The sequence below is a fragment of the Saimiri boliviensis genome, chromosome 15 (assembly GCF_048565385.1).
Source record: "Saimiri boliviensis isolate mSaiBol1 chromosome 15, mSaiBol1.pri, whole genome shotgun sequence".
Taxonomy (NCBI): Eukaryota; Metazoa; Chordata; class Mammalia; order Primates; family Cebidae; genus Saimiri; species Saimiri boliviensis.
Genome location: NC_133463.1, coordinates 33,000,459 through 33,027,046, shown reverse-complemented (window position 1 = coordinate 33,027,046; position 26,588 = coordinate 33,000,459). Strand labels below are relative to the sequence as shown.

Below are 26,588 nucleotides of genomic sequence, written 5' to 3'. Positions count from 1 at the left end.
CTGAGCACTGTTGATACAGTGTTGCGCAATTTGTTTAAAATTTCCCAGCATGACTTTGTCTAGAAATAGTGCAGTATCAAATTTCAATTTGCTTAAATATATGACAGTTAACCAAAGTAAATTATCTGCCTTATGACGGTTAGCACATTTATTGTTCATGTGCAGACACTTTTGTTTCAAGGAACCTGAAAGAACCAACCAGTGCATATGAATCAGGACCCTCTAGACTCAAAGATGGTAGGGAGCCAGCGAACAGTAGGGGGCAGAAGGGGCAGGAGAGAAGCGCTTCTCCCAGAAGACACAGCAATAATACCGCTTAAAATATCAAAGAGGAGTGCGTGTGTAATACTTCTATTTACAAGAGCCTTGTGAAATAAGAACTACTATTCCCCTTATAGAGAGCAGGAAACGGAGGCTTAGCGAGGCTGTGACTTGAGTAGCAAGAGGTGGAGTGAGGATCTGACGGAGCTGGTCTGACCTCAGAGCCCTCTGCTTCACCACATGCATGAGGAGTGGGTCCAATGCATGGTAGAGATGGAAGCCTGTTATTTACTATTGTTGTCTGGCAAGTTTTCAAGGAAATCTTTGATCATTTCTTAAAATGTGTATGTTGGGAGGAACCCAGGACAGATAAACTCCTGTTAGATTACTGCCCCAGAGTTCAGCTAGAGGAATCCCTGTACTCTTTGTCAGCATCTTTTTGATTATTTAGTGCTTTTATTATCTTTGTGGTTCTCCTTGAATTGCACTTCAAAGATGACACATTCCAGAAGAGTATGGATATAGTTCAATTCCGGAGAGGCATTTGTGTGTGAATCGATGAAAAGCTTTGCTATTGTAAGTGCGTTGAACGAAGGACACTGGGCACAGTTGGCCTTCATCATGGCCAAATTAAAGATTCTATTCCTGCTGACTTGCTCAGACACCCAGATCCAATGGCTCATTCCTTCTCTCTTCCCCTTGCAAAATATCAAAGGGAAAAAAGACCCATATATACAAAGGTCCTTTTTATTTTTTAGCCTAACTCCTAGACATAAGCAGAGGGTTTGCATTCATCAGGCATAATTTTACCTCAACTGTGTAAGATTTTATGGGGGAAAGTCCTTCCCAAATCATTTTCATTTCTATGTTGGCAACAGCTGCTCTCCACACTACAGTTCACATTCTCTACCCCTGTGGGCACAAGTTTTCTTTCCTACTACTCACCTTGCCACTCACTCCCCCAGACACATACAAGAAAAGCATCCAAAACCAGTTTTAAAAAGCAAGCACAGGCCAGGTGCTCCCCAGCACTTTGGGAGGCCAAGGTGAGTGAATCACCTGAGGTTAGGAGTTCGAGACCAGCCTGGCCAACATGGTGAAACCCTATCTCTACTAAAAATACAAAACATTAGCCAGGCGTGGTGGTGCGCACCTGTAATCCCAGCTACTCTGGAAGCTGAGGCTGGAGAATCGCTCGAACCCGGGAGGCAGAGGTTGCAGTGAGCCATGATAGTGCCATTGCACTCCAGCCTGAGCAACAGAGCAAGAGTCCCTTTCAAAAAAAAAAAAAAAAAAAAAAAAAGGAAAGGAAAGAAGCACACATACATTTTTCTTTCTTTCTTTCTTTCTTTCTTTCTTTCTTTCTCTCTCTCTCTCTCTCTCTCTTTCTTTCTTTTTTGAGATGGAGTCTCACTCTGTCACCCAGGCTGGAGTGCAGTGGCGTGGCAATAGCTCATTGCAGCCTCAAACTCCAAGGCATGGTCCTACCTCAGCCCCGCAAAGTCCTGAGATTACAGGCATGAACCACTGTACCTGATCCATTAGCTATTATTTTAACTCCTTAGTGGTATCATTTTGCAGTGAAAGAAAACATTTATAATCTATATTATCATGACTTCATATATAACAATATAACAAAAAACACATGGAAGTAACATAATTTCAGGCTAAACAATTCTTGGAAATCATAAAGTTAACTTATGGAATTTATTTGATTTTTAAAAAAATTACCCATTTCTTTTTTTTTTTCTTTTTTCATTCTGCTGCAAGTCATTGAAAATTCTGTATCTAAAGTCCTAGGATCAAGGTAGAAGACGAAAAATAAATAAAAAAATTTTTAAAGTAAGTAAAATATAAAATTTTTAAAAAGAAAAAAAAAGAAAATTATGTTATCCTGGAATCCACATTTGGGGACCACAAATCTAAGAGAAAGTCTTTCCTGAAATCCTCTCACTCTACTACTGGACAGAACAAATCCCCTTCTTTCTCCTCAAGCATTTTGTGAATTCTTTTGTTATATCACATAGTTTCATAATTATTCCTGTTAATGTCTATCTAATAGCTAGACCACAATTGTTTTTTGTTGTTGTTGTTGTTGTTGTTTTGTTTTTTTTTTTTTTGATACGGAGTTTCGCTCTTGTTGCCCAGGCTAGATTGCAGTGGCGGGATCTGCCTCCTGGGTTCAAGTGATTCTCCTGCCTCAGCCTCTCCCGAGTAGCTGGAATTACAGGCACCTGCCACCACGCCAGGTTGATTTTTTTTGTATTTTTAGTAGAGACAGCTTTCACCATGTTGGCCAGGCTCATCTCAAAGTTTTCTCCTCAAGTGATCCGCCCCACCTCAGCCTCCCAAAGTGCTGGGATTACAAGCGTGAGCCACTGCCCCTGGCCAAATTTTTAAAGGCATAAAGACTGTGTCTTACTCTTTTCTCCATTTGCAGAATACAACAAATCCCCTAAAACACAGCATTCAAAAAGTATTTATCCAAACTAGTTTGCATGTAACTCAGTCAAATGTAAAGAGAAGTTTCTCTCCCTCGACAAAACTGATCACCTTATTTGCAAACTGGCATACAACAGGCCCTGAAGGGAAGCCCCAGAGATGTAAAGAAAGTTATAAGAACATTCAAATACCCCAGGCACATAGCAATGGCTTGAGAATTGAAACTGAAATTGAGCTAATTAGCAAACACCATTGTTCAGAACAGTTTTTGCTAAGAAATAGGGGTTGTGTTTAAACCTGCAGGAGGACATCCATTTATACAGACTGAAAGTGAAAATGGAATTTCCAGATGCAGAATAGGATAAGTGTCATCAAAAGGTAAGGTAATTGCCAGCTGCAACCGAGATCTTCTGTGTTCCTTTATCCAGGTCATTTATTCATGAGTCATGGATTTGTGGAATGAAAACTGAACACTGAGCCAGCAGTTCCCTGAAACTAGGCAAACAACAAGTTCTTATTTCCCTGACAAAATCTGGCTACAGTTCAGCAATGCAGTAAAAAAAATATGCTCCATAAAAATATCGTTATGGATTTTCTCATTACATTGACAATTTCCCCTTATGAGGGGCGGAGTCACCAAAAACTTGTATCCTCTGTATGCATACATTTCCCATGAACATAAAAAGTACAAGGAATAAAATTATAATTAATCTTTTCATACACTAACAAATTCAGACAATGTCAGTATACATTGTGTTATGTTATTATTCTTTTTTAAAAATTGTACTTTAAATTCTGGGGTACATGTGCGGAACACGCAGCTTTGTTACATAGGTATACACATGCCATGGTGGTTGGCTGCATCTGTCACCCGATCATCTACATTAGGTATTTCTCCTAATGCCATCCCTCCCCTTTTTTCCTGTCCTCCTACAGGCCCCAGTGTGTTATATTCCCCTCCCTATATCTGTGTGTTCTAATCAACTCCCACTTGTGAGTGAGAAAATGCAGTGTTTGGTTTTCTGTTCTTGCTTTAGTTTGCTGAGAATGATGGTTTCCAGCTTGATCCATGTCCCTGCAAAGGACATGAACTTTTTTTTTTTTTTTTAAGAGATAGAGTCTTGCTCTGCCACCCAGGCTGGAGTGCAGTGGTATGATTATAGCTCATTGCAGCCTCAGACTCCTGGGCTCAAGGCATCTTCCTACCTCAGCCCCCCAAAGTGCTGGGATTACAGGCATGGACCACTGTACCTGGTCCATTAGTTATTATTTTAACTCCGTAGTGGTATCCAAACATTCAGTTGTTTAGTGTGGACTTGAGGTTCAAATTTGGACTTACTTTTAGCAGTGATTAAATGGGGATGTGAGGGCACACAAAACTTTACAGACGAAATTGCAGCAGCACTGGCAATTGTACGTAGGGTCAGAGGAAGAAAACTAGAAACCCAGAACATCACCGTTTGCTGGTGTTTATTTCCCTAGTTTTCAAGATGAAAGGAATGGAAACAGCTCTGAGAACCAAACTTGGGCATATTCTAATCCAATGCTTCTGCAAAAGCAGCATCACACAGGCTCCGCTGCATCATGTACTCACTAAACTTGGCAGCTTCAAGATGGCCTCCAGTCATTTCTGCTGGGATTCATACCTTTGTGGAATTCTTTCTCAAATTTTACCAGTGTACAGAAGTAATTGTATGTCACTTCCGAGATGGTTGTAAAAGATGTAGCTTCTCTCTTGGTCTCTCTCTCTCTCATTGTCTGTTTCTCTCAGATTACTAAAGCCAGCTGCCATGTTGTGAGCAGCCTATAGAAAGGCTCCATGTGAAAAGAAATGAGAATGTTCGGCCATGTGAGTGAGCTGGAAGCACGTTCCCAGCCTCAGCCAAGCCTTCAGGTGACTCTGTGGCCCTGGCTGACGGCTTGACTTCAAACTCATGAGACCCTGAGCTAGAACCACCTGGGGGAGCTGATCCCAGATTCTTGACCTGCAGAAACAGAGTGAGATCAGAAATGTTTGTTGTTTCAAGCTAATTTTGGTGGTGGTTTGTTATTCAGCAATAGATAATATACTCACTGCAATCTTGGGCAAGTTAGGTAAATTGGGCCTCTGTTCCTCATCTATAAAGTGAGGACAAATATAAATAGAAATACATTTATATTACTCTCCTCTGTTCCAGAATGAATTTATGACTACTTTTAGGGACATAGAAAGTAAAAGATAGCATACATTAAATGAGAAGGGAGGCAGGAAAACAAGGATGGAGACATGAAACAGAAACAGGAAAAAGGTTTAAAAAATAATGTACTCCGGGCCGGGCGCGGTGGCTCAAGCCTGTAATCCCAGCACTTTGGGAGGCCGAGGCGGGTGGATCACAAGGTCAAGAGATCGAGACCATCTTGGTCAACATGGTGAAACCCCGTCTCTACTAAAAATACAAAAAAAAATAGCTGGGCATGGTGGTGCGTGCCTGTAATCCCAGCTACTCAGGAGGCTGAGGCAGGAGAATTGCCTGAACCCAGGAGGCGGAGGTTGCGGTGAGCCGAGATCGCGCCATTGCACTCCAGCCTGGGTAACAAGAGCGAAACTCCGTCTCAAAAAAAAAAAAAAAAAAAAAAATAATGTACTCCATACATTCCATAACTGAGTCACAATTCTGGCTCTAAAACTTTGAAGAATTCCTTTTACCTCCTCTTCTACCACTTCAAACACACAGAGATAGAGTTATTTGTTCAATTCAGAGTCCAAGAATTTTTAAAAGAATCCAATCACTCTGAGCCTTATAATTATCCCTAGAACTAACATGGGTGGGAATTTTCCTTGGGAGCTGCCCTAAAGCCGACACTGTGTGGAGTCTAACTGATGCCTTCATACTCATGGGAAACTGCATGAAATGGGATGATACATACAAAGCGTCTCATATCTTGCAGGCTCATACAAGGTGCTACTATAACTATTACGATTCAGTGTCAGGTTTTGCCAGTGTAACAGTTCTCCTCTTAAAAATGTTTGCCCTTCACAGGCTAATACTCTTGACTTTTTATCCTCATACATATTCCAAACAGCCCATTCTCAGCCATGAACTTAATGGAAACAGTTTGGGAAAAATTCTGGATGTTTTGAATATTTTTCCATATTACTTCCATCTCAATAAAAAAGTTTGACATAAGTGTCCATCCTCGTGGCCACCCATGCACAAAGCTTTGGACCTCTGATACCTTCCCCCTTTTCCCCTTTTCTCATTTACCTTGCCAACCAAGTCCTGATATTTTAGTAACATCTCTTCCTATCTGTTCCCGCCTTTTCATCCTTGCGGCCATGACCTAACTCTGCATTTTAACTCTTCATACCCACATTTAGGCAATCACTTCCAGTTACTGCCAATAAGCCATGATGCATATCATTGTTAGGGCAATTTTGTCTTCTTTTATCACAGTTCAGTCAAGTGTCAATCTGGGTCCCAAGTGCAGAGTGAGGAAGTCCAACATCTTTTAAATTAAAGACCTTCGAGAATTAAGACCCAGACTCTGCCCCAACTCTAACTCCTACTCTTTACCCAACACAGCTCCTTGCTTCAGATTTGCTCTCCTCCTGGGTCTTTCTGCACTGTGATTCCTACCTAGGATGAGCTACCATGCCAACCCTCTTTCTGGATTTCAATTAAATTCACTGAGCCTAGATCAGATCCTAGCTCAGAGACCTGAGAATCCCAGAGTTGGAGGGACTCTGATGGTCACTCTCTCCAACTCTCAACCTCACCCATGCATCATCCATTCACCTAGCCAATGTTTGTTAGTTACCTCCTAAGCCAAATTAAAAATAAATATGATAGGTTCAGCCTAGAAGAGGTCACATCGATAGAGGGAGACTGGCCTGCAAATGATGATAACATGAGTATAAAGTTCAAGACACAAACAAAGTGCTTTGAGAGCACATTATTTGTCATTTGTTGTCTAGATTCTAATTGAATACCTTCAGTAACAGTAACCTCATTATCTCAAGGGGTAGCTCATTCCATTTTCAGAAAACTGTAACCACTTTAAAGTTATCATACCGAGTTTAAACCTAACTTCCACACACTCATTCTAGTTTTTTCTTTTTCTTTTCTTTTCTTTTTTTTTTTTTTTTTTTTGAGAGTGTTACTCTGTTGCCCAGGCTAGAGTGCAGTGGCCAACCTCAGCTCACTACAACCTTTGCCTCTCAGGTTCAAGTGGTTCTCATGCCTCAGCCTCCTAAGTAGCTGGGGTTACAGGTGTACACCACCATGCTGGGCTAATTTTTGTATTTTGGTAGAGATGGGGTTTTGCCATCTTGGTCAGGCTGGTCTTGAATCCCTGACCTCAAGTGATCCATCCACTTCAGCCTTCCAAAGTGCTGGGTGAGCCACCGTGCCTGGCTTAGTTTTTTCAAACTCCAGTGTTTTCAAAGACAAAGCTAGGTGTCTTTTCATATGACTGTCATTAAAGTCTTTCAAGAGCATGCCACGAATATCTCTAAACTACTCCTATGTTCTGATTCTAAACTTTTTATCCTGCTGGTAGCCCTCCTCTGGCTACACTGTTGATTTTTTTTTTTTTTTTTTTTTGCCCTTCAAAGTTTGGTGGGCATTCAGCAAGGCAGAATGGAGGCAGGCTATCACCTCCTCTGTTCCTAACTCAACCTAAAATCACATTTACCTTTGAAGGGGGAAGGGGGCATTCTCATTACATTACTGCTTTTAGACAATCAAAATTTCCAGTGACTCTTTTTTTTCCCCTCTCTTGCACACCTAAGTGATCTCTGCAGCAGAAAAGCCTGTAGCAAAAATGTGTTTTTTTTTCTTTGTGTTTATTTTTGAGTGTGCTGGTACTATCAGAGCTCACCGTAGCCTTGACCTCCTGGACTCAAGTAATCCTCCCACCTCTGCCTCCTGAGTAATGGGAGCTATAGATGTGTGCCACCATGCCTGGCTAATTAAAAAAATTTCTTTTGTAGAGGCAAGTTCTCACTATGTTGCCTAGGCTGTTCTTGAACTCCCGGGCTCAAGCAATCCTGCCTCCTTGGTCTCTCAAAGTACTCGGATTCCAGGCATGAGCCACCAGGTGCGGCCTGTGACACAAATTTGAATGACTCATAGTGAACTTGTTGCTTGCTGCCTGGTACTGTTGGTTAATGATTTTTTCGTATAGTTAAGCTCTCCACCTAAATATTAGGTTTCTTGAGGATAAAAATACTTTTATTATTCATATTCTCCTTTAATAAATGCATTAATAGCCGGGCGCGGTGGCTCAAGCCTGTAATCCCAGCACTTTGGGAGGCCGAGGCGGGTGGATCACAAGGTCAAGAGATCGAGACCATCTTGGTCAACATGGTGAAACCCCGTCTCTACTAAAAATACAAAAAAAATAGCTGGGCATGGTGGTGCGTGCCTGTAATCCCAGCTACTCAGGAGGCTGAGGCAGGAGAATTGCCTGAACCCAGGAGGCGGAGGTTGCGGTGAGCCGAGATCGCGCCATTGCACTCCAGCCTGGGTAACAAGAGCGAAACTCCGTCTCAAAAAAAAAAAAAAAAAAAAAATGCATTAATAAATACATGAATGTTAAGGGAGAAACATGCTGTGGTATGCAGAATAATGCCCCCTCTCTCCCCAAAAAAGATGTTCACATCAGAATCCCAGAACCTGTGAATATGCCATGTTGCATGGCAAATGAGAATTAAGGTTGTACATGGAATGAAGGTTGCTAGTTAGCTGATTTTAAAATAAAGAGATTATCCTGGATTATCATCGTGTCCAGTGTAATCATAAGGATCTTTTTAAACTGAAGACAGAGGAGGAAGTCAAAGTCAGAGAGCAGTTGGAAGATGCTACTTTGCTAGCACCGACGATGGAGAAGGGAGCTATGAGTCAAGGATGCGGGCAGCTTCTCAAAGCTGAGAAAGGAAAGAAAACGAATTCTCCCCTTGAGCCCCTAGAAGGAAACACAACCCTGCCGACCCCTTGACATTAGCCCAGCGAGACCCGTTTCAGACTTCTGATCTTCTAACTGAAAGATAATATGTGTGTTATTTTAAGCTACTGAATTTGTGGCCATTTGTTACAGCAGCAATAGGAAACTAATTTTTAAATGTTCATATTTGGCATTATTTGCCAGTTATCATTTGGCTGATTCCTAATCCATACAACACTCATTAGTTTTTTTTTTTTTTTTTTTTTTTTTTTTTTTTTTTTTTGAGACGGAGTTTCACTCTTGTTACCCAGGCTGGAGTGCAATGGCATGATCTCGGCTCACCGCAACCTCCGCCTCCTGGGTCCAAGCAATTCTCCTGCCTCAGCCTCCTGAGTAGCTGGGATTACAGGCACACGCCACCATGCCCAGCTAATTTTTTGTATTTTTAGTAGAGACGGGGTTTCGCCATGTTGACCAGGATGGTCTCAATCTCTTGACGTCGTGATCCACCCGCCTCGGCCTCCCAAAGTGCTGGGATTACAGGCTTGAGCCACCGCGCCTGGCTCATTAGATTTTTTACAAGGTTGAAGTTATTGGGTAAATTTTGAAGAATAAACCCAGAAAATAAGAAGCAGAGCTAGGATTTTAACTCAAGTGTCTCTCACTCCGACTCATATTCATTCCACAAAACCAGTATGCTTTAAGAACAGATAAGATCAAAATACAGATATTGCACCTGAGTATTTCTCTGAATGTTCTGATAAGAGTCCCAGAGCCCATTGTTCCTGGCAGAAACTGGATTCAGGTTTTTTTTTTTTTGTTTTTTTTTTTTTTTAGATGAAGTCTCGCTCTGTCACCCAGGCTGGAGTGCAGTGATCTCTATTTTTAGTAGAGATGGGGTTTCATCATGTTGGCCAGGCTGGTCTTGAACTCCTGACCTCAGATGATCTGCCCATCTCAGCCTCCCAAAGTGCTGGGATTACAGGCGTGAGTCACCTTGCCCAGCCTTCAATATCTATTGTTAACATTCCTCTTTAATTCATTGTTTTTTTTTTCTCTCCTTGAACTTTTCTCTCTCCAGTTGATAGTATTTAAACATAAAAGTAACATTTTTAACTGAATATTAACTTACTGCTTTTAACAAATTGTTTCATATCATATAATCAACTATAGTTATATTAGAATGTAAATTGAATACAGTATTTACCTACAAATATAGTATCTGGTTTCTAAGGAAAATATGCTTTTATAAGCTATTATTGGGTCTCCTGATAAACTATACTCAGACCCTGCAGCTCTCTAACAAGAGTGGCTATTCAGTGGTGATACACTTAGCGGTACAAAATTTACTGCTGGTTACAGACGCAATAAGCTTGGGTGGAAATTCTCCTATTATAAGGATGCGGTTTGCCCTCAAACCCATAATGAAAACGTAAAACTTTAGTTTTCACAAAGCTAGAATAATTAAATCCTAATTCTGACATAAGCTCTTTTGGAAACCTAAGGAATAGAATAAAAGGTGACATATTCATTTATTCATTTATGAAATATTTTCATTCACCTGTTGCAATATGCAATTTTTTCCCTTCATTTAAAACATGTCCATTTATTCATCAGTGAGCTCCTATTACACTTAGTGACCAATATACTATAACATAGTGTGTTAGCATGCAAGCTCTGAATTAGATGGTTCCACAACTTCTTACTTACGTGATCCTAGGGCAAATTACCCTCATGGAGATTTTCTTCTCTTGTGAAATGGATATAAAAATAATGCCTGCCTCATACAGAGACAATGCACCTAGAGCAAAGGATGCTAGAAAGGAAGCATCTGTTCTGTTAGTTTTCACAATATGTCAGGCCATGGGTTTATATTGGTGCATAAAAAGACATGTCCTCTGTTCTTGAAAACTTTATACTCTAAGTAGTTAAGATAAGCAAAGAATTATAGCTTTTAAAAAGTATGCAAATCAGCCACTAGTATTTTTGAGTTCACATCTTGGAGACTCCTACTGAAGTCTGCACATTGGCAGGACCTGCTTCAGGGGCAACCATGACTGGCATCTATTGTAAGAAGTGCTCTAGACACACCCTAATGTCTCAGCTCGCCTGAAGCCTGTCTCCTACCTCGTACCCTCTGTACTTCAGGGAATCCACCTACAGAATTATACTGAATCTTGCCAAATTGTCTGATGCCCAGATAATAACACCAACACCCCGCTTTCATCTCTTCCCTCTTGCCCACACATGTCATCTTTAGTATTTGGAGATAGCCTCACTAACAGGAATTTCTGAAGTATGTGCCAATCTCAGGTCCACAGGAATGCAATCCTCTTGGTAAAGCACTTGAATTCTATCATTAAGCAACCCCAGGCACCTACTTTTTGTCTTCTTTGTCATGTTCAATTAGTACACAGAAACTTCCTGCCTGCCAGCCAAGAGCCTTTGGTCCCTCCTCTTACAAGAGAATAAGACTTTTTTCCCCCTTGAACATTCTGTTGCCTTTTCAAGTATGAAATGAGACAAATGTGAAAGTGCACCGTGAACTCCAAACAACTTAATTTCGAAGAAGCAACTCCCGACACTGAGATGGTAATAAAACAGGGAGCCATTCTTTAGTTACTCAGCAATTTCCTGATGATTTCCTAGCCATGACCTGTAGGGAAACAGGTGCTAGAGGAGTATGGTAGACCAGCCTCTTTTTCCTGTGACTGCTGATTTTGGCAAAGGCCACAATAAATCAGTAACCATCAGGCTGAAGGTATCTCAGACCCACATGCAGGTCTATTTTAAGCTTCTTGGCTGGCACCACTGAGACTGCTGGGTCATCTCCATGTTGTCAAAGCTAACCTCCAATACCCCTAAAGGTCTTATCACCTGCCCACAAAAACATCAGGCCAATCTGGTCAAGCATTGCTCATTTTCAAGTCTGTCCTAGGGCAAATGGATGACTAAATGTTAAGGTTCACATTCAGGAAATGTCATTGCATTTTCGATATCACAGAAAGCATTTGTGTAAACAGGTGATTTTGCACAGTGCTTTCTTAGTACTATGCTATTTTTGGAGCCCCTTCCTCTCTCCCACCTTCTCCACAACGATCCTGGGTTGTTTCAGTGCTACTTTTCAACACTTTCCAACGCTGAAGTATCAACAGGTGCTCTGGCGGCTAAAACAGTCTGGGATCAAAGCAGTAAACCCAAGGACCTGTCCTGGTCCTGGCCACATGGTCATGTGATAACAAACAGCACTTCTGAAGCAAGCCCATTGGGTGGCTAAATGGAGCTCCATCTAGAAACAGGAACAAAGCCAGGCCAGAGGAGAATCAAGGTTGAGATACTAAAGAATCTCCTCCAGCTGTACCAGCGGTTGGTACCTTTGCAAAAGGCCAGTTCATTTATAATGTACGTAGTACTGAGCCATACAACTTTACAACCAGAGGACAAAACTGATACCTGTAAATGAGATTATTTCAAAGCCATCTTTTTAGGAAGGCTTTATTCTGATTTCAAAAACACCTTGTCATTCAATACTTACGTCAAAATTCTTTTGACTATATTTAGTGGTAGCAAATACCAGTTTCTTTTTGAGAGTGGGTGTTATTTTTAGAAATATCCAGGTCATTCAGAACTAAGAAGAATAAGATGGGAAATCAATACTATTCTGGTATAAAACCAAAGTGTTGGTTATAGTAAAACAAGTTGGAGTTTCCTGTGCAGATCTGAAAACAATTTGAAAAGGGAATTTTAAAAGTGCTCTGAATAATGGCAATGTCAGTGTGGAATAAGGGTTGCTACTAAGGTAACAGCTTTGAAGAGGTCATTTGATATGGATGTTGGATTCTTTTTTTTTTTTTTTTTTTTTTCAGAGACAGAGTCTCACTCTCACTCACTGTAACCTCCACCTCCCAGTGGAGGTGATTCTCAAGTGATTCTCCTGCCTCAGTCTCCCAAGTAGCTCAGATTACAGGTGCCTGCCACCATGCCCAGCTATTTTTTTTTAAATTTTTAGTAGAGATGGGGTTTTACCACTGTGGCCAGGCTGGTCTCAAACTTCTGTCCTCAAGCAATCCACCTGCCTCTACCTCTCAAAGTGCTGAGATTACAGGTATGAGCCACCGTTCCTGGCCTGAATGTTGGATTCTTATTACTCTATTTCACAACCATTAAAAAACAAGCTTTTTCACTGTTTACAGTAGCAAAGACCTGGAACCAACCCAAATGCCCATCAATGATAGACTGGACAGGGAAAATGTGGCACATATACACCATGGAATACTATGCAGCCATCAAAAACGAGGACTTTGTGTCCTTTGTAGGGACACGGATGAAACTGGAAACCATCATTCTCAGCAAACTGACACAAGAACAGAAAATCAAACACTGCATGTTCTCACTCATAGGTGGGTGTTGAAAAATGAGAACACATGGACACAGGGAGGGGAGCACTACACACTGGGATCTGTTGGGGGGGAAACGGGAGGGACAGTGGGGGGTGGGGAGTTGGGGAGAGATAACATGGGGAGAAATGCCAGATATAGGTGATGGGGAGGAAGGCAGCAAATCACACTGCCATGTGTGTACCTATGCAACGATCTTGCATGTTCTTCACATGTACCCCAAAACCTAAAATGCAATTTAAAAAAAAGCTTTTTATTTATTTATTTTTTTAAATGACAGGGACTTGCTTAGTCACCTAGGCTGGAGTGCAGTGATGCATCACTGCTTACAGCAGCCTCAACTTCCTGGGATCAAGCAAGCCTCCTAATAGCTAAGACTACAGGCATGCACCACCACACCCAGATAATTAAAAAAATTTTTTTTTGTAGAGATGAGGTCTCACTATGTTGCTCAGGCTGGTCTCTGGGCTCAGCAATTCTTCTGCCTCGGCCTCTGAAAGAGCTAGGATTACAGGCATGAGCCCAACAAGCCTGGCCAGGAAAAAGTTGATAAGACAACAAGAGAAGTCTAGTATGAACTTCATTTCTGGGTCATAAAACAGAAACTCTTAAAACTCTACTCATAGCTTCAGATAAGTGGTCTCCATGTCCACAAAGTAAGGGCTAATAGTAGAGACCCTCCACATATATGAATTTAAACTGATATCCTAAGGTTCTAAGATTCTCCATCCTATTAATAGCTTCTTAATACCTAACTATAGAATATAATGCACTTGGGGGCCTGAATCTCCTACTTTCTAGGAGTTCTTAATCCAAAACACTGACCTGGACATGTCGATAATACCAACAACAGCTAACACACAACACTCACTACATGCTACGTATTTTCTTAAGCTATATATGTCAACTCTCTTAATACAGCCCTATTACTTCTTTTTTTGAGACAGAGTCTCCCTCTGTCTCCTAGGCTGGCATGCAGTGGTGCGATCTCGGCTCACTGCAGCCTCTGTGGTCCGGGTTCAAGTGATTCTCCTGCCTCAGCCTCCTGAGTTGCTGGGATTATAGGCATTTGCCACCACACCCAGCTAATGTTTCGTATTTAGGAGAGATGGGGTTTCAGCATCTTGGCCAGGCTGGTCTTGAATTCCTGACCTTGTGATTCCCCCCTACCCCCGCCCTCAAACTCCTGACCTTGTGATCCCCCCACCCCCACCGGTCTCGGGCTCCCAAAGTGCTGGGATTATAGGCGTGAGCCACTGCGCCTGGCTACGTTTTAAATTATCTTACATTTGAGACAACTGAGGCATGTAGAGTTGCCCAAGACTATATAGAAAGCTGCAGAGCTGTGGGAGCCGGTGCAGCTGTGCGGGCCACATCTCGCAGCAGCCACCCCGTCCGGGCATGGTGTTGGGCACCGGGCCTGCCTTGCCTGTCGGAGCCCAGGGTAAAGGCAGCAGTAACGCTAACGCCAGCAAGCAAACTGAAGCGTGATGATGGTCTCAAAGGGTCCCGGACAGCAGCCACAGCATCAGACTCCACTTGGAGGGCTTCTGTGGGAGGCAAATTGCTTGTTAAAGAAGTTGCAGAACCTGAAGCTAATTTACCTTGTTTGCCTCGTCATCTGGACTGCTGCTGACCTCCAGACCTTCCTGATGTGCTGTTTCTTTTGCAGATGAAGATTACTACCAGGGTGGAAAATTTCAGTTTGAAACTGAAGTTCCTGATGCGTACAACATGGTGCCTCCCAAAGTGAAATGCCTGACCAAGTTCTGGCACCCCAACATCACAGAGACAGGGGAAATATGTCTGAGTTTACTGAGAGAACATTTAATTGACAACCCTGGCTGGGCTCCCACAAGAACACTAAAGGATGTTGTTTGGGGATTACGCTCTTTGTTTACTGATCTTTTGAATTTTGATGATCCACTTAATATTGAAGCTGTAGAACATCATTTGTGAGACAAAGAGGACTTCTGGAATAAAGTGGATGACTACAACAAGCCTTATGCCAGACGATAAAAGGGGACAACTGCAGGCCCATGGACTGTGTTAGTTTGTCTCTAAGGTGAAACAGCAGGAGGTAGCCCCCTCTCCTGTCCTCATGTTCCCTCTCAGTCCCCTGGATTGCCCCAGTCCTGTGACCATGTTGCCCTGAAGAAGACCATCTTCACGACTGCTCATTGTAGATGGAGAATTCAACATAAATACAGCAAGAAAATGTGCTTGGGCTTCTGAAGAGTTGTCTGCTTACCTTAACATGTTTACTTTTTTGAAGTAAAGTATTGTACTGTATAGGCTATTGGTGAAATTCTTAAGAACTTGTAATGAACTCAAAATTGAGGCCAGAGCTTGCTTTCCCTTTTCCACAACAAAACTGGTTTTCTGCACAAGGGATGCTAATGATGTGTTCAGTGTAACTTGCAGATTGGCAATAAGATACCCACTACTGTGATTGGATGCAAAATCTCTTAGCCTCTTTCACGAATGTTGGCCCTGCGTAGATGTTGTGAAGCTTCCCAGAATGCATAGTCATTCACTGTAGATCTCTTATTGAAATGCATATTTTATTTAATATAATTATATTTTGGAACAGATTTGTGATTTGTACAATTTAATGCGTTTTCTACTCAGAAAAAAAAAAAAAAAAAAAGCTGCAGAGCTGGGAATGGAACCCAGCCAGCCTGGCTCCAGATGCACTCTTAATCACTAGTCTACACCATCCTATACATCTATGCATAGGATGCATCTATGAAGAAGAAGAAACCAGATACATAAATTAGATAATAGGAAAAGGACCATGAAGAATATTTGTGAATTTATGGGGAAACTCAAGAAGCAAAAAGGAGATGATGGAGGCAGATGGACCTGTGAAAACTGGGATGAAGGCCAGAGAGACTAGCCATAAAAGTTCCCTGGGAAACCTGGGGATGGGCAAAAAGATTCTCCTCTAGTTTATTTAGAGAACAGAGAATATAGCAACTTGAAAGATCCAGGAGTTATGAAGGACCAGTTTGGATATATAACATTTTTCCTTTATTACATAAAAATCAGGTAATTCACATCATTCTGTGAATCTGACTGGCCAGTAAGAAGTTATATGTAATAAATCAAAGTCAACTTATTGGAGAACACTAGGCAAGGTAAGTGCAATGCTCTACCTGCCCTCTCCAGGGCAGCTTTTAGAAGCCACTATCTCACAAAAGGGATGTATGGACGGAAATCACTGAAGAGCCCTCGAGATGTTTTGTTTTACCATAGCCAATACCAGCGCCACCTTAAGTCTAACTCATCTGAGGTGGAAAAAATCTCATGGGGCAGGAATGGGAAAACAGGGATCGACTTGGATGAAGGTCTTCTGACTCCAAGTCCACTGTTTTTTCCTAGTAACCATTCAGGGCAACGGAGACGGTATTGATTTAAAACTCCTCAGAAAACGTGAGCACATCTAGGCTACAGAGAGAATTCCCTCATCACGATTCCGTCTTGCCGCTGTCTACACCTGCTTCCTTCTCTGAGACGACAAAAAAACAAACAAACAAAACAAAACAAAACAAAAAAACCTGATGGGAGTTAATGCTCCTAAAATCTGCAACGTATCAAATGAAAGAAGGAACAGCTACTCTCGAGGTTGTTTGCTACGCCTTGTACCGCAGGCTGGGGTGAGCCGCAGGGAGTTGAGGTTCCCGTGGGGCTCGGAGCCGCTCCCGCAGCCTACCCTGGGAAGCCCGCTCCCAGCCGCGAAGCGCGGAGGAGGCTTGGCCGCTGGGCCGGCCACCCACACAACCGCATCCCTGCCGAGGTGCTAGGAATTCCAGGAAGCCTGCGCGGCGGGGGAGGAGCCTGTCCCTCGGGCCTCACGCACGCCAAAACGTTGGAGCCGAGCCAGAGGCTTCCCCCATCCTGGGCCCGCAACCAGCTCCCCAAAGTCGCCCGGCCCAGCGGACCACCGCGCCCTAGCGCAGCGCAGCCACACCTTGCACCCGCCAGAGGGAGGGGTCACGTGAGGCGGGCCCGGGGAACCAATGGGCGGCTCGTGCCGAATGGAAGGGATTGTCTGACCCCCGTGACGTCACAAAGCTGGCGGGCAGCTCTCTTCTCTTCCGCCCCCGCCCCTCCCCCGGCCGCGGCTCTCCCCACGTCCCCTCCCACTCGCCACTGCGCAGCCAATCAGAAGGCGGGAAGTGCTCCGGCCCGAACGTGCGGGCGGGGCAGGGTGGCGGCCCCACAGGGTAGGGGCGCGGAGTGGGCCGGCCGGGGGCGAGGGCCCGTGCTCCCGGAGCTGCACGGGGCTGCGTAGAAGGAGCTCCGAGCGTTGGCGTTGCTACCGCCCCCTCCTCGTCGGGAAGAACCAGCTAGTCTCCTGCCGTGCCCGGTTGGTATTCCCTGCTCCCGGCCACGAGCCGCCCCGTCCGGAATCCTCCGCCCGTCCAAAGTTGTGAGGGAGCGCCAGGCGTGTTGGTGGTGCGGCTGCCGCAGGCGTGCGGAGGGCGGGAGGATCCCTAGAGCGCCGGGTGCGCGCGGGGGCGTCGGGGCTGTGGGGTTGGCGCGGGGGTCGTCTGGGGGGCTGGGGCGGGGCCGCCGTGCAGCTCTCGCGTCCTCCGGGCCGTGCGCGCCGGCTGTCAGCACTGAGGGCGCCGGGGTGCCCGCTGCAGGGTGAGCTCCGGGAAGGCTGCCGGGCTGTGGCTCTGCCTGAGGGTCTCCCTGACGCACCCCCGGGTCCGGGCTGGCCTTGCTACAGCCTCCCGCCGGCGGACTGAAGCGGGCGCCTATGGGGCCGGGGGGAAGGGAGGGTCCGGCGGGGGGAGGGGGGTCCTGGGCGGGCAGCGGGCGGGGCTGCCGTGCGCGCCCAAGGGCTTCGCGCCCCAGCTGGATGGAGGGGCTGGCCCTCGGGGCGCGCTCTTGCTCGCACCTGGGCCCCGCTGCCTTGGGTTGTGGCTTCGCCTCCCCGACGGGGTGGGCTGGTTTGGTTGGCTTCCTTCTCTCCACCCCTTTTTCCCTCCTCCATCCTCTTCCCCCTCCCAGCCCATTCACCGGGCTGGAGCAAGACCTCGCCCCTCCTCCGCTCCCGCCTCCCCGCCGCCGCCTCCTCTAATGAGCATCTCTGCCTTGCTTTCAATGGGCCGGTGCTGCTGTCGCTGCTGCTGCCCGCGCGGGTTGTGGATGTTGTCGGCTCCGTGTTGTGATGACAGGAGAATGTGTGTGTGTCCCGGGCCCAGACGAATTGGTAGGTATTCATCTAACTACCTGCGTTGGGTACCCAGGAAGGATAGTGACAGTTTTTTGTGTATGGATGGTTTTAGGTGGGTCAGCGTGGTATTAAAGGATGAGATAGATTGGAAAAAGCGACAAAGGCTTCTAGGATTGGGATAGCGTTGATGCTTTTGTGAGTGCAGTTTTTCAGGTAGCGATAAAGGAAACTAATCAAACAAGTACTGGCATGGTGCTTCGTATCTTTCTTCACTCATGTAAAAAGATAACAGGAGCTGTGAAATGGCTAGGCATTTCCAGAAGAATGTTGAAAAATTGTGGATGGTCTGTATGTAGAGTGTTTAATGCAATCGGATTACATAAACTGGGGTTCTGACACATTAAATGATTAGCACAGCTTTTCTTTTTCATTTACATCAGAAGCTTTGCAGAGCGAAAGGGCTCCGGAGTCGGTGCATTAATAGCATTTGCTAATTAATTTGGTCCATGAGTCTATTGATGGAGTGGAAGAAATATCTTGGCACAGGCTCTGTTAAGTACATCAGTAAGAATGGATGGGTCTCTTTCCTGTTTCTGGCTGCAGTGCATCTCTTTATTATTCATTGGCAAAATCAGCCAAATCTGCCTGGGATGAAGATACTGCATATAACGTGGCTGAGTCTGGATCATGGAATAGGAACTTTTCTGTGAAAATTGTGATCAGGAATAACTTGAAAATTTGACACTGCTCTGTTTTACCAACAGTTGTACGTGGATGCTGTTCTTATTGCCTGATCAAGAGCCTTCTACACTAATTTAACAAGTTTGTCCCCAAAAGTTTTGATGTAGAGGGTTTTGTTGTTATTGCATCAGTGGATATTCTAAAGGATATTGAGTTTTTCAGTTCTCATTTATTGTTTATGAAAGCATTTGAAAGTACTTTGACTCCAAAGGGTATCTGATCTGATGGAGATAATATATCACACTGGACCGATGAGGATAGAACACTCATTAGTCACAGCACAGTTTTCATAAATTCCAACTTCCCTAGGAATTTTGTCTTTTGAAGGCATCTTGGGAGTTGGGTCATTCGGATATAATCTCAGTCCATATGCTAAGCCTCTGCATAACTGAAAGATACAGTCAATAAAATTCATTCTTTCATTTTTGTTTTTAATCTCAAGAACTTTTGCCTTGAAGGAAAAATGTAATGGGGAATTGGATTGTTTGATGTTTGAACTTAAGTATTATTCAGAGCATAGGCTGTGTGAATCATTGGCTTTTTGTCACTAGATTTCACTCATTTTGCAGTCAACTACAAAAGTAGGAAAGATGTCAAAGCAAGCCAGTGTGGTGGCTTATGCCTGTAATCCCAGCATTTTGGGAGGCTGAGGCGGGTGGATCGCCTGAGGTTGGGAGTTCGAGGCCAGCTTGACCAACATGGAGAAACCCCGTCTCTACTAAAAACACAAAATTAGCCGGGCGTGGTGCTACATGCCTGTAATCCCAGCTACCCGGGAAGCTGAAGCAGGAGAATCGCTTGAACCCAGGAGGTGGAGGTTGCAGTGAGCTGAGATCGTGCCATTGCACTCCAGCCTGGGCAACAAGAGCTAAATTCCATCTCAAAAAAAAAAAAAAAAAAAAAAAAAAAGTCAAAGCAAAGGAATTTAAGGAAAATGTAGGTTTCCCAGACTTGTTATTCCTTAATTAGACTATCAAACCCTGTTACACATCTATCAGTCCTCCTTCCCACACACACAAATACTATTTTGAGTCAATCTACATTCCATACAGGCACATTTTCATTTTTTTTTTTTTTCCTGTGAGATTCTTAAGTTTTAAAGAAAGAGCAAATTCAGACCTAAATTATGAAGAAAAATTGTTTTCATTAAAATTACATCAGTTTACATTTTTAATGATGGAAAACCTTTACACAAAGCACAAAATGAGTTGATATGCTTTCTGTGTCCAAACCCAAAAAGAGATATGGTTTATAAGCGTGGAAGCCACTGTCATGTGGCCCAGCATTTCAGCACATCTTCTGGCTCAGCCATGTACACTTTAACCTTTGGATGACTTTCACGTTTGAAGTTTGAAGTGCTTTTATTTAAATGGTTACTTCTGATGGATTCCTGTTTCTCTGAAATTTCTGTTTTTCATTAGTGCATTTTAGGATGCTCGTTTAGTTATGGACTCTTATTTCCGAGAGTATAGCCATCACTTTCTATTGCCTGATCCTGTCTTCATTTTCGTAAACAAATCCCTTCTTAGATAGTGCAGTTAAAATGGTGATCCTTTCTACCACTTGCAAAAGAGAATCTCTGTGGCTGGGTTACGCAGTGCTTATTACAGAAGCAAAAAAGAATTGGTGATTATTCAGTGTTTAGTTTTCTTTGCTTCCCTCTACCCCGATTTATCACTTTTTCTCAAATTACTCTTCAAAAAAGGTACATGAAAATAACATATAGCTAACACTTGCTATGATATTTGTTAATTCTTTTGCTGCTTAATGAGTTTAGCCCTGGGAAGGAATAGTTGCTATTAACTCAGATGATTTTATTTTCCATGTTCCTTTCTGTTGCATTTGTTTATTTAAAGAATTTCTAAGTGTATTTCTTTATAGTCATTTTGACTGTTTTGAAGCAGTATCTCAAGAATTCAGGGAAAATGTATGTTATTGAGGGAGAAGAGGGATTTTTTTTCTTGCATAAATTATCTAGATTAATGATACATTTTCATTAAAGTTTTTGAATAAATGCCCAGAAATTATTTTCAGTGTCATATAGTGAGTGATACGATTTTTAAGTTTGTAATTCTAATGCTGTACCTTTTCAATCCAAACCTTAGGCAATTATTTGACTATACTGCTTTCCTGGAACAAATAGATACTTTTTTTTTTTTTTTAATGTGAGAGAAAACATTTTTGGTCTTTTAAAATTTATTTTTAATTTACAATTGATACATAATAGTATATATTTATGGGGTTCCATGTGATGTTCCAGTGCATTTATACATTGGTATGCATTGTGTAATGATCAAATCAGAATAATTACCATATCCAAGAAAACATTTTTCTAGGGGTTAATTCTACTTTGGTTCCATAGTAGACAAAAATATTTCTATGGCTTTTCCTTATTTTATTTTATTTTATCATGAAGGGCATGATAGAATTCAACAGTGAATAAATGAAACCTGAATTTGATTTCAAAGCCTCACTTCCATAAGCATAAAGACACGAATCCTAGAAGATCCTTAGATAGCATCTACTCGCTTCTGGTCATTTACCAGTTAGAAGAGTGAGACTCAAAGATGTGAGCTGACTTTTCCAAGATTATTTGGGAGTTTGTGACAGACCTATGCCCATTAGCCTGGCAGATTGCCACAGTGTCTAGAGAAGCAAGTTTTGCAAGACCATCTACTGGGGTACAGGAAAGAAATATTGGAATTTCTTTTTTATTTAATTATGTAGAAATTTTTCGGTATATCCCACAATGCATATTGCTATAGTAATATATGTATGTGATGTACAAGTAATTCATAAATATACATATGTTTGGACTGCATCTTAACACTTTTGGTCATAACTATGTGTAATCCTGACAAAAATTGACCATGGATCTATGTAAAGGATCTTCATAAATGGAAGAAGGCCCTGTGTAAAATGGGAGATTTCAAGGTATTTTTTAAGGATAGGGAGGGAGAAGGATGATTGGTCAAGTAGACTGCTACTGCATAATGTTATATAACCTACATCTCCTCAGCTTTTCCCAGCCAAATCTGTTGTACATTCTGCACAGTTTGTACTGTACAAAGAACAAAGAAAAGAGAAAATTGAAGTTTTGAGTACAGGAGTCAGGAGTTCAGTCCTGGATCCACGAATGATTGGGAGTTGTACCCACCAGAATACACCCTGTAGAAATAGTACATGATGCATGAATAAAATGTGGTACCTTCTAGCAAAGGCTTAGCATGTAGATTGACTTGGTTAACATTTGTTATAAAAGCAAAGCTAGATTAAGTAATCTGAAATGTAACTCTTTTCTTTGTGTACATCTGTCTAATTTGTTGTCTAGGAATCCCAGTCAGAAGTTCCAGCCTGCCACTGTTCTCTGATGCCATGCCAGCACCAACTCAACTGTTCTTTCCTCTCATCCGTAACTGTGAACTGAGCAGGATCTATGGCACTGCATGTTACTGCCACCACAAACATCTCTGTTGTTCCTCACCCTACATTCCTCAGAGTCGACTGAGATACACCCCTCATCCAGCATATGCTACCTTTTGCAGGCCAAAGGAGAACTGGTGGCAGTACACCCAAGGAAGGAGATACGCTTCCACACCACAGAAATTTTACCTCACACCTCCACAAGTCAATAGCATCCTTAAAGCTAATGAATACAGTTTCAAAGTGCCAGAATTTGATGGGAAAAATGTCAGTTCTATCCTTGGATTTGACAGCAATCAGCTGCCTGCAAATGCACCCATTGAGGACCGGAGAAGTGCAGCAACCTGCTTGCAGACCAGAGGGATGCTTTTGGGGGTTTTTGATGGCCATGCAGGCTGTGCTTGTTCCCAGGCAGTCAGTGAAAGACTCTTTTATTATATTGCTGTCTCTTTGTTACCCCATGAGACTTTGCTAGAGATTGAAAATGCAGTGGAGAGTGGCCGGGCACTGCTGCCCATTCTCCAGTGGCACAAGCACCCTAATGATTACTTTAGTAAGGAGGCATCCAAATTGTACTTCAACAGCTTGAGGACTTACTGGCAAGAGCTTATAGACCTCAATACTGGTGAGTCAACTGATATTGATGTTAAGGAGGCTCTGATTAATGCTTTCAAGAGGCTTGACAATGACATCTCCTTGGAGGCTCAAGTTGGTGATCCTAATTCCTTCCTCAACTACCTGGTGCTTCGAGTGGCATTTTCTGGGGCCACTGCTTGTGTGGCCCATGTGGATGGTGTTGACCTTCATGTGGCCAATACTGGCGATAGTAGAGCCATGCTGGGTGTGCAGGAAGAGGACGGTTCGTGGTCAGCGGTCACGCTGTCTAATGACCACAATGCTCAGAACGAAAGAGAACTAGAACGGCTGAAATTGGAACACCCAAAGAGTGAGGCCAAGAGTGTGGTAAAACAGGATCGGCTGCTTGGCTTGTTGATGCCATTTAGGGCTTTTGGAGATGTAAAGTTCAAATGGAGCATTGACCTTCAAAAGAGAGTGATAGAATCTGGCCCAGACCAGCTGAATGACAACGAATATACCAAGTTCATCCCTCCTAATTATCACACACCTCCTTATCTCACTGCCGAGCCAGAGGTAACTTACCACCGATTAAGGCCACAGGATAAGTTTCTGGTGTTGGCTACTGATGGGTTATGGGAGACTATGCATAGGCAGGATGTGGTTAGGATTGTGGGTGAGTACCTAACTGGCATGCATCACCAACAGCCAATAGCTGTTGGTGGCTACAAGGTGACTCTGGGACAGATGCACGGCCTTTTAACAGAAAGGAGAACCAAAATGTCCTCGGTGTTTGAGGATCAGAATGCAGCAACCCATCTCATTCGCCACGCTGTGGGCAACAACGAGTTTGGGACTGTTGATCATGAGCGCCTCTCCAAAATGCTTAGTCTTCCTGAAGAGCTTGCTCGAATGTACAGAGATGACATCACAATCATTGTAGTTCAGTTCAATTCTCACGTTGTAGGGGCATATCAAAACCAAGAATAGTGAGTGGCACCTTCACTGGCAATTCTCAAATGGTAGATATTTAAAGGGCAGATTTTTTAAAAAGATACTACTATAATAAACATTTCCAGTTGGTCATGGTCATTCTAAGTATTTACTCATTTGATACTCTAGCTCAGGCGTCCCCAAACTTTTTACACAGGGGGCCAGTTCACTGTCCCTCAGACCATTGGAGGGCCGCCACATACTGTGCTCCTCTCACTGACCACCAATGAAAGAGGTGCCCCTTCCTGAAGTGCGGCAGCGGGGCCGGATAAATGACCTCAGGGGGCCGCAGTTTGGGGACGCCTGCTCTAGCTAGTCAAGCACTCCACATTGACTTTGCAGCCGGTTGGCAGGGTCATGAGAGTCTGGTTCTGCCTAGGTCAGATATCATGGCACCTGCACTTGAAGCAAGTCACTCCTTATCACAGGTGTTTTGAAACATTTGCGTCTTTTACCAACCCGAGAAAATTAGGATGACCTGGCAAATAAGATCTTGAATAGGCCAAAAGCAATTACCTTACTATGTGTAGTCTCTTGGTTAAAGTGAAGAAACAGTACTATTCACACCCGCAGACCCCTTTCTTCACTGAGATTCCAGTGTACATGAGAACATAAATTTATTGCATGATTTTCTAGGTACGCAGTCTATGCATTATTCATATATATTTATTTTAGCCTGAAGTGGTTTTCAAATCCAATACTTTAAGCCATAAATGACCAAGATCCAAGCAATCTGAATTTGTTTTTGTGATTATTTGACCGGAATGCATCTTAAGTGGAGTAACTGTACTCCGTTATCCACCCGATTCCTAATGTAATTGAAGCATTTTCTATTTTGCCACACACTTGAAGACAATAAGGGTTTTTAGTTTCATCTACTCTTCTATTGAAGTTAAGGAAAAAAAAAAGATTTTTTATTTGTATTAATGAAAAGCTTTAGTTTGAAATAAGGAGATCCAGAATAAAAAGAAGAGGCTGGTCTCTTCAATTATTGTCATCTGTAGCCACCAGCACATCACTCTTATGTAATCTCCAAAGCCTCGGCATGCTGTTAAGTGTGTGGTGGGTAGACTGCTGCTGGGGAATCGTACTTCTTATTTAGTAGTGATAAGAATTTTCATCATTTTTGGAATTTTAAAGATGACATATAAAATAAGTTTAAATATCAATGTGGGGAGTAAGATTTAATGTTACCATTGGGTGTTAAGACAGGAGAAATTTTTTGTTTTTCTCCATTTAGACATAGATCAATTAAAATATTTGGGTTTAAATTGACTAAATGCTTTAAACATATTGTAGCTTAAGATATATGTGTTAAGATATATACATGAGAAACTTTAAAAGGTAACTGCCGTGCATGCCTGATGCTTAATAGAACACTTAGTGGCGTCAAATGTTGTTTGCAGCAGTCTCCATAATTATATTCAGTCCCCTCTAATACTGTATTGACATAAATGAAAATAAATATATTTGAATTGGCTTTTTGGGAGCTTATTTGATATGCATCAAATGGCATTTTGTTCCTGTGTTTAATAGTGATCTGTATACAGCTGTGCATATATTTTCATCACTTATTCTAGTGTCACGGTTAAAAAAATGGCTGTCATTTTTTTATGTTTGATATTCACCTGGATTTTAATACAAGCCAATATCAGCTTTCCATTGTATAATAACTTGGGTGTTTAGGAGTCTTTTCACATTTTTGTGGGATATGAACTAGATGTTCAAGGATGACTCCTGGACTGTGGATACTGAATCAGTGTAGTATTGGCTGCAGAATTTGTTTCAATTGAAAATAGACTCAGGAAGATTGCTGCTTGGAATATCATATATTGTTTATTTTTTGAAGTGTTTCTGTTTTTATTTTTATTTTTATTTTTAAGTCAGCTTGGAACTTTTTTCCTGGGCAGTATTTGGGACCGGGAAAGGCTGTACTATATATTTATTTCTAAATGTTTGACTTGGCCTTTTTCTTTCAATGAAATATGTGGACTGCTCTGGCAAACCCTATTTTCAGCTACTATTAGAATGTTCTTGAACACCACCACTGAAGAGTTCCATATTACACACCAAATAATGTCTCATCTCTATATAGTACAGGGTATATAAAATTGGTTTCCTGTGGTCATGATTAAGATAATACTATTAAACAAGAAACTGGGTCTGCAGTCTGAAAGCTGGTCTACTCTCTGTAGAAATGAAAATGCAGCATGGAGTTGACATTGTGGAAATGAAATAATTGGGTATTAGAAATCTGAATGTACTGTCATCTAAAAGCAATTGTGATTTTATTGTAACTGGTTGTCACTGTGATACGGTGTCTAGAATTAAAGAATACATGTAAACTTTCATGATATTTAGCCTTTCTTAAATTTTTTTAAAATTTAAACTTTCTAACATGTATTTAACTTCTGTATTTCTATTTAATCAGTGGTTCATGATATATAATACACCCTTAACTAGTTAAATGCAATGTTGGTATGTTACAGAGCACTTGGTGAGACAACTGTCTTATAAAAGGTGTATGTGTGTGAAGACATGCAAGTTGAATGTACAGAATGGTTGGAGAAATGCTCACGGTGAATTAAAGCTTCATATCTGCTTTCTGAATGTCCTGTGTTTGTTTTTAATAACAAGATTCA

The 26,588-nt window shown here is 42.5% G+C and overlaps 1 protein-coding gene and 1 pseudogene across 4 annotated transcripts; both read left to right on the top strand.

Annotated features, from left to right (window-relative positions):
- The first annotated feature begins 11,311 nt into the window (after positions 1 to 11,311).
- Positions 11,312 to 15,597, top strand: LOC141581386 (NEDD8-conjugating enzyme UBE2F pseudogene; annotated as a pseudogene).
- A 1,710-nt stretch (positions 15,598 to 17,307) lies between these two features.
- On the top strand, positions 17,308 to 26,556 carry PDP1 (pyruvate dehydrogenase phosphatase catalytic subunit 1). 4 transcript variants are annotated; one of them, XM_010349401.3, is made up of 3 exons: positions 17,316 to 17,397; positions 18,215 to 18,249; positions 22,286 to 26,556. In XM_010349401.3, the coding sequence occupies exons 2-3, from the start codon at positions 18,219 to 18,221 to the stop codon at positions 23,941 to 23,943; spliced, it is 1,689 nt and encodes a 562-aa protein (XP_010347703.1). In that variant the 5' UTR covers positions 17,316 to 17,397; positions 18,215 to 18,218; the 3' UTR covers positions 23,944 to 26,556. The 4 variants fall into 4 exon arrangements, with proteins under 4 accessions (XP_010347702.1, XP_010347703.1, XP_039320803.1 ...); XM_039464869.2 differs by lacking the exon at positions 17,316 to 17,397 and adding an exon at positions 17,454 to 17,536; XM_010349400.3 differs by lacking the exon at positions 18,215 to 18,249 and having other exon boundaries at positions 17,308 to 17,397.
- The last annotated feature ends 32 nt before the right edge of the window (positions 26,557 to 26,588 follow it).

Bases quoted from the DNA above. Each gene is read 5' to 3' on its own strand.
- PDP1 (XM_039464868.2), top strand. From the start codon at position 18,117: ATGAGCATCTCTGCCTTGCTTTCAATGGGCCGGTGCTGCTGTCGCTGC. The intron at 18,250-22,285 runs GTAGGTATTCAT...TTTGTTGTCTAG, and splicing joins TCCCGGGCCCAGACGAATTG to GAATCCCAGTCAGAAGTTCC.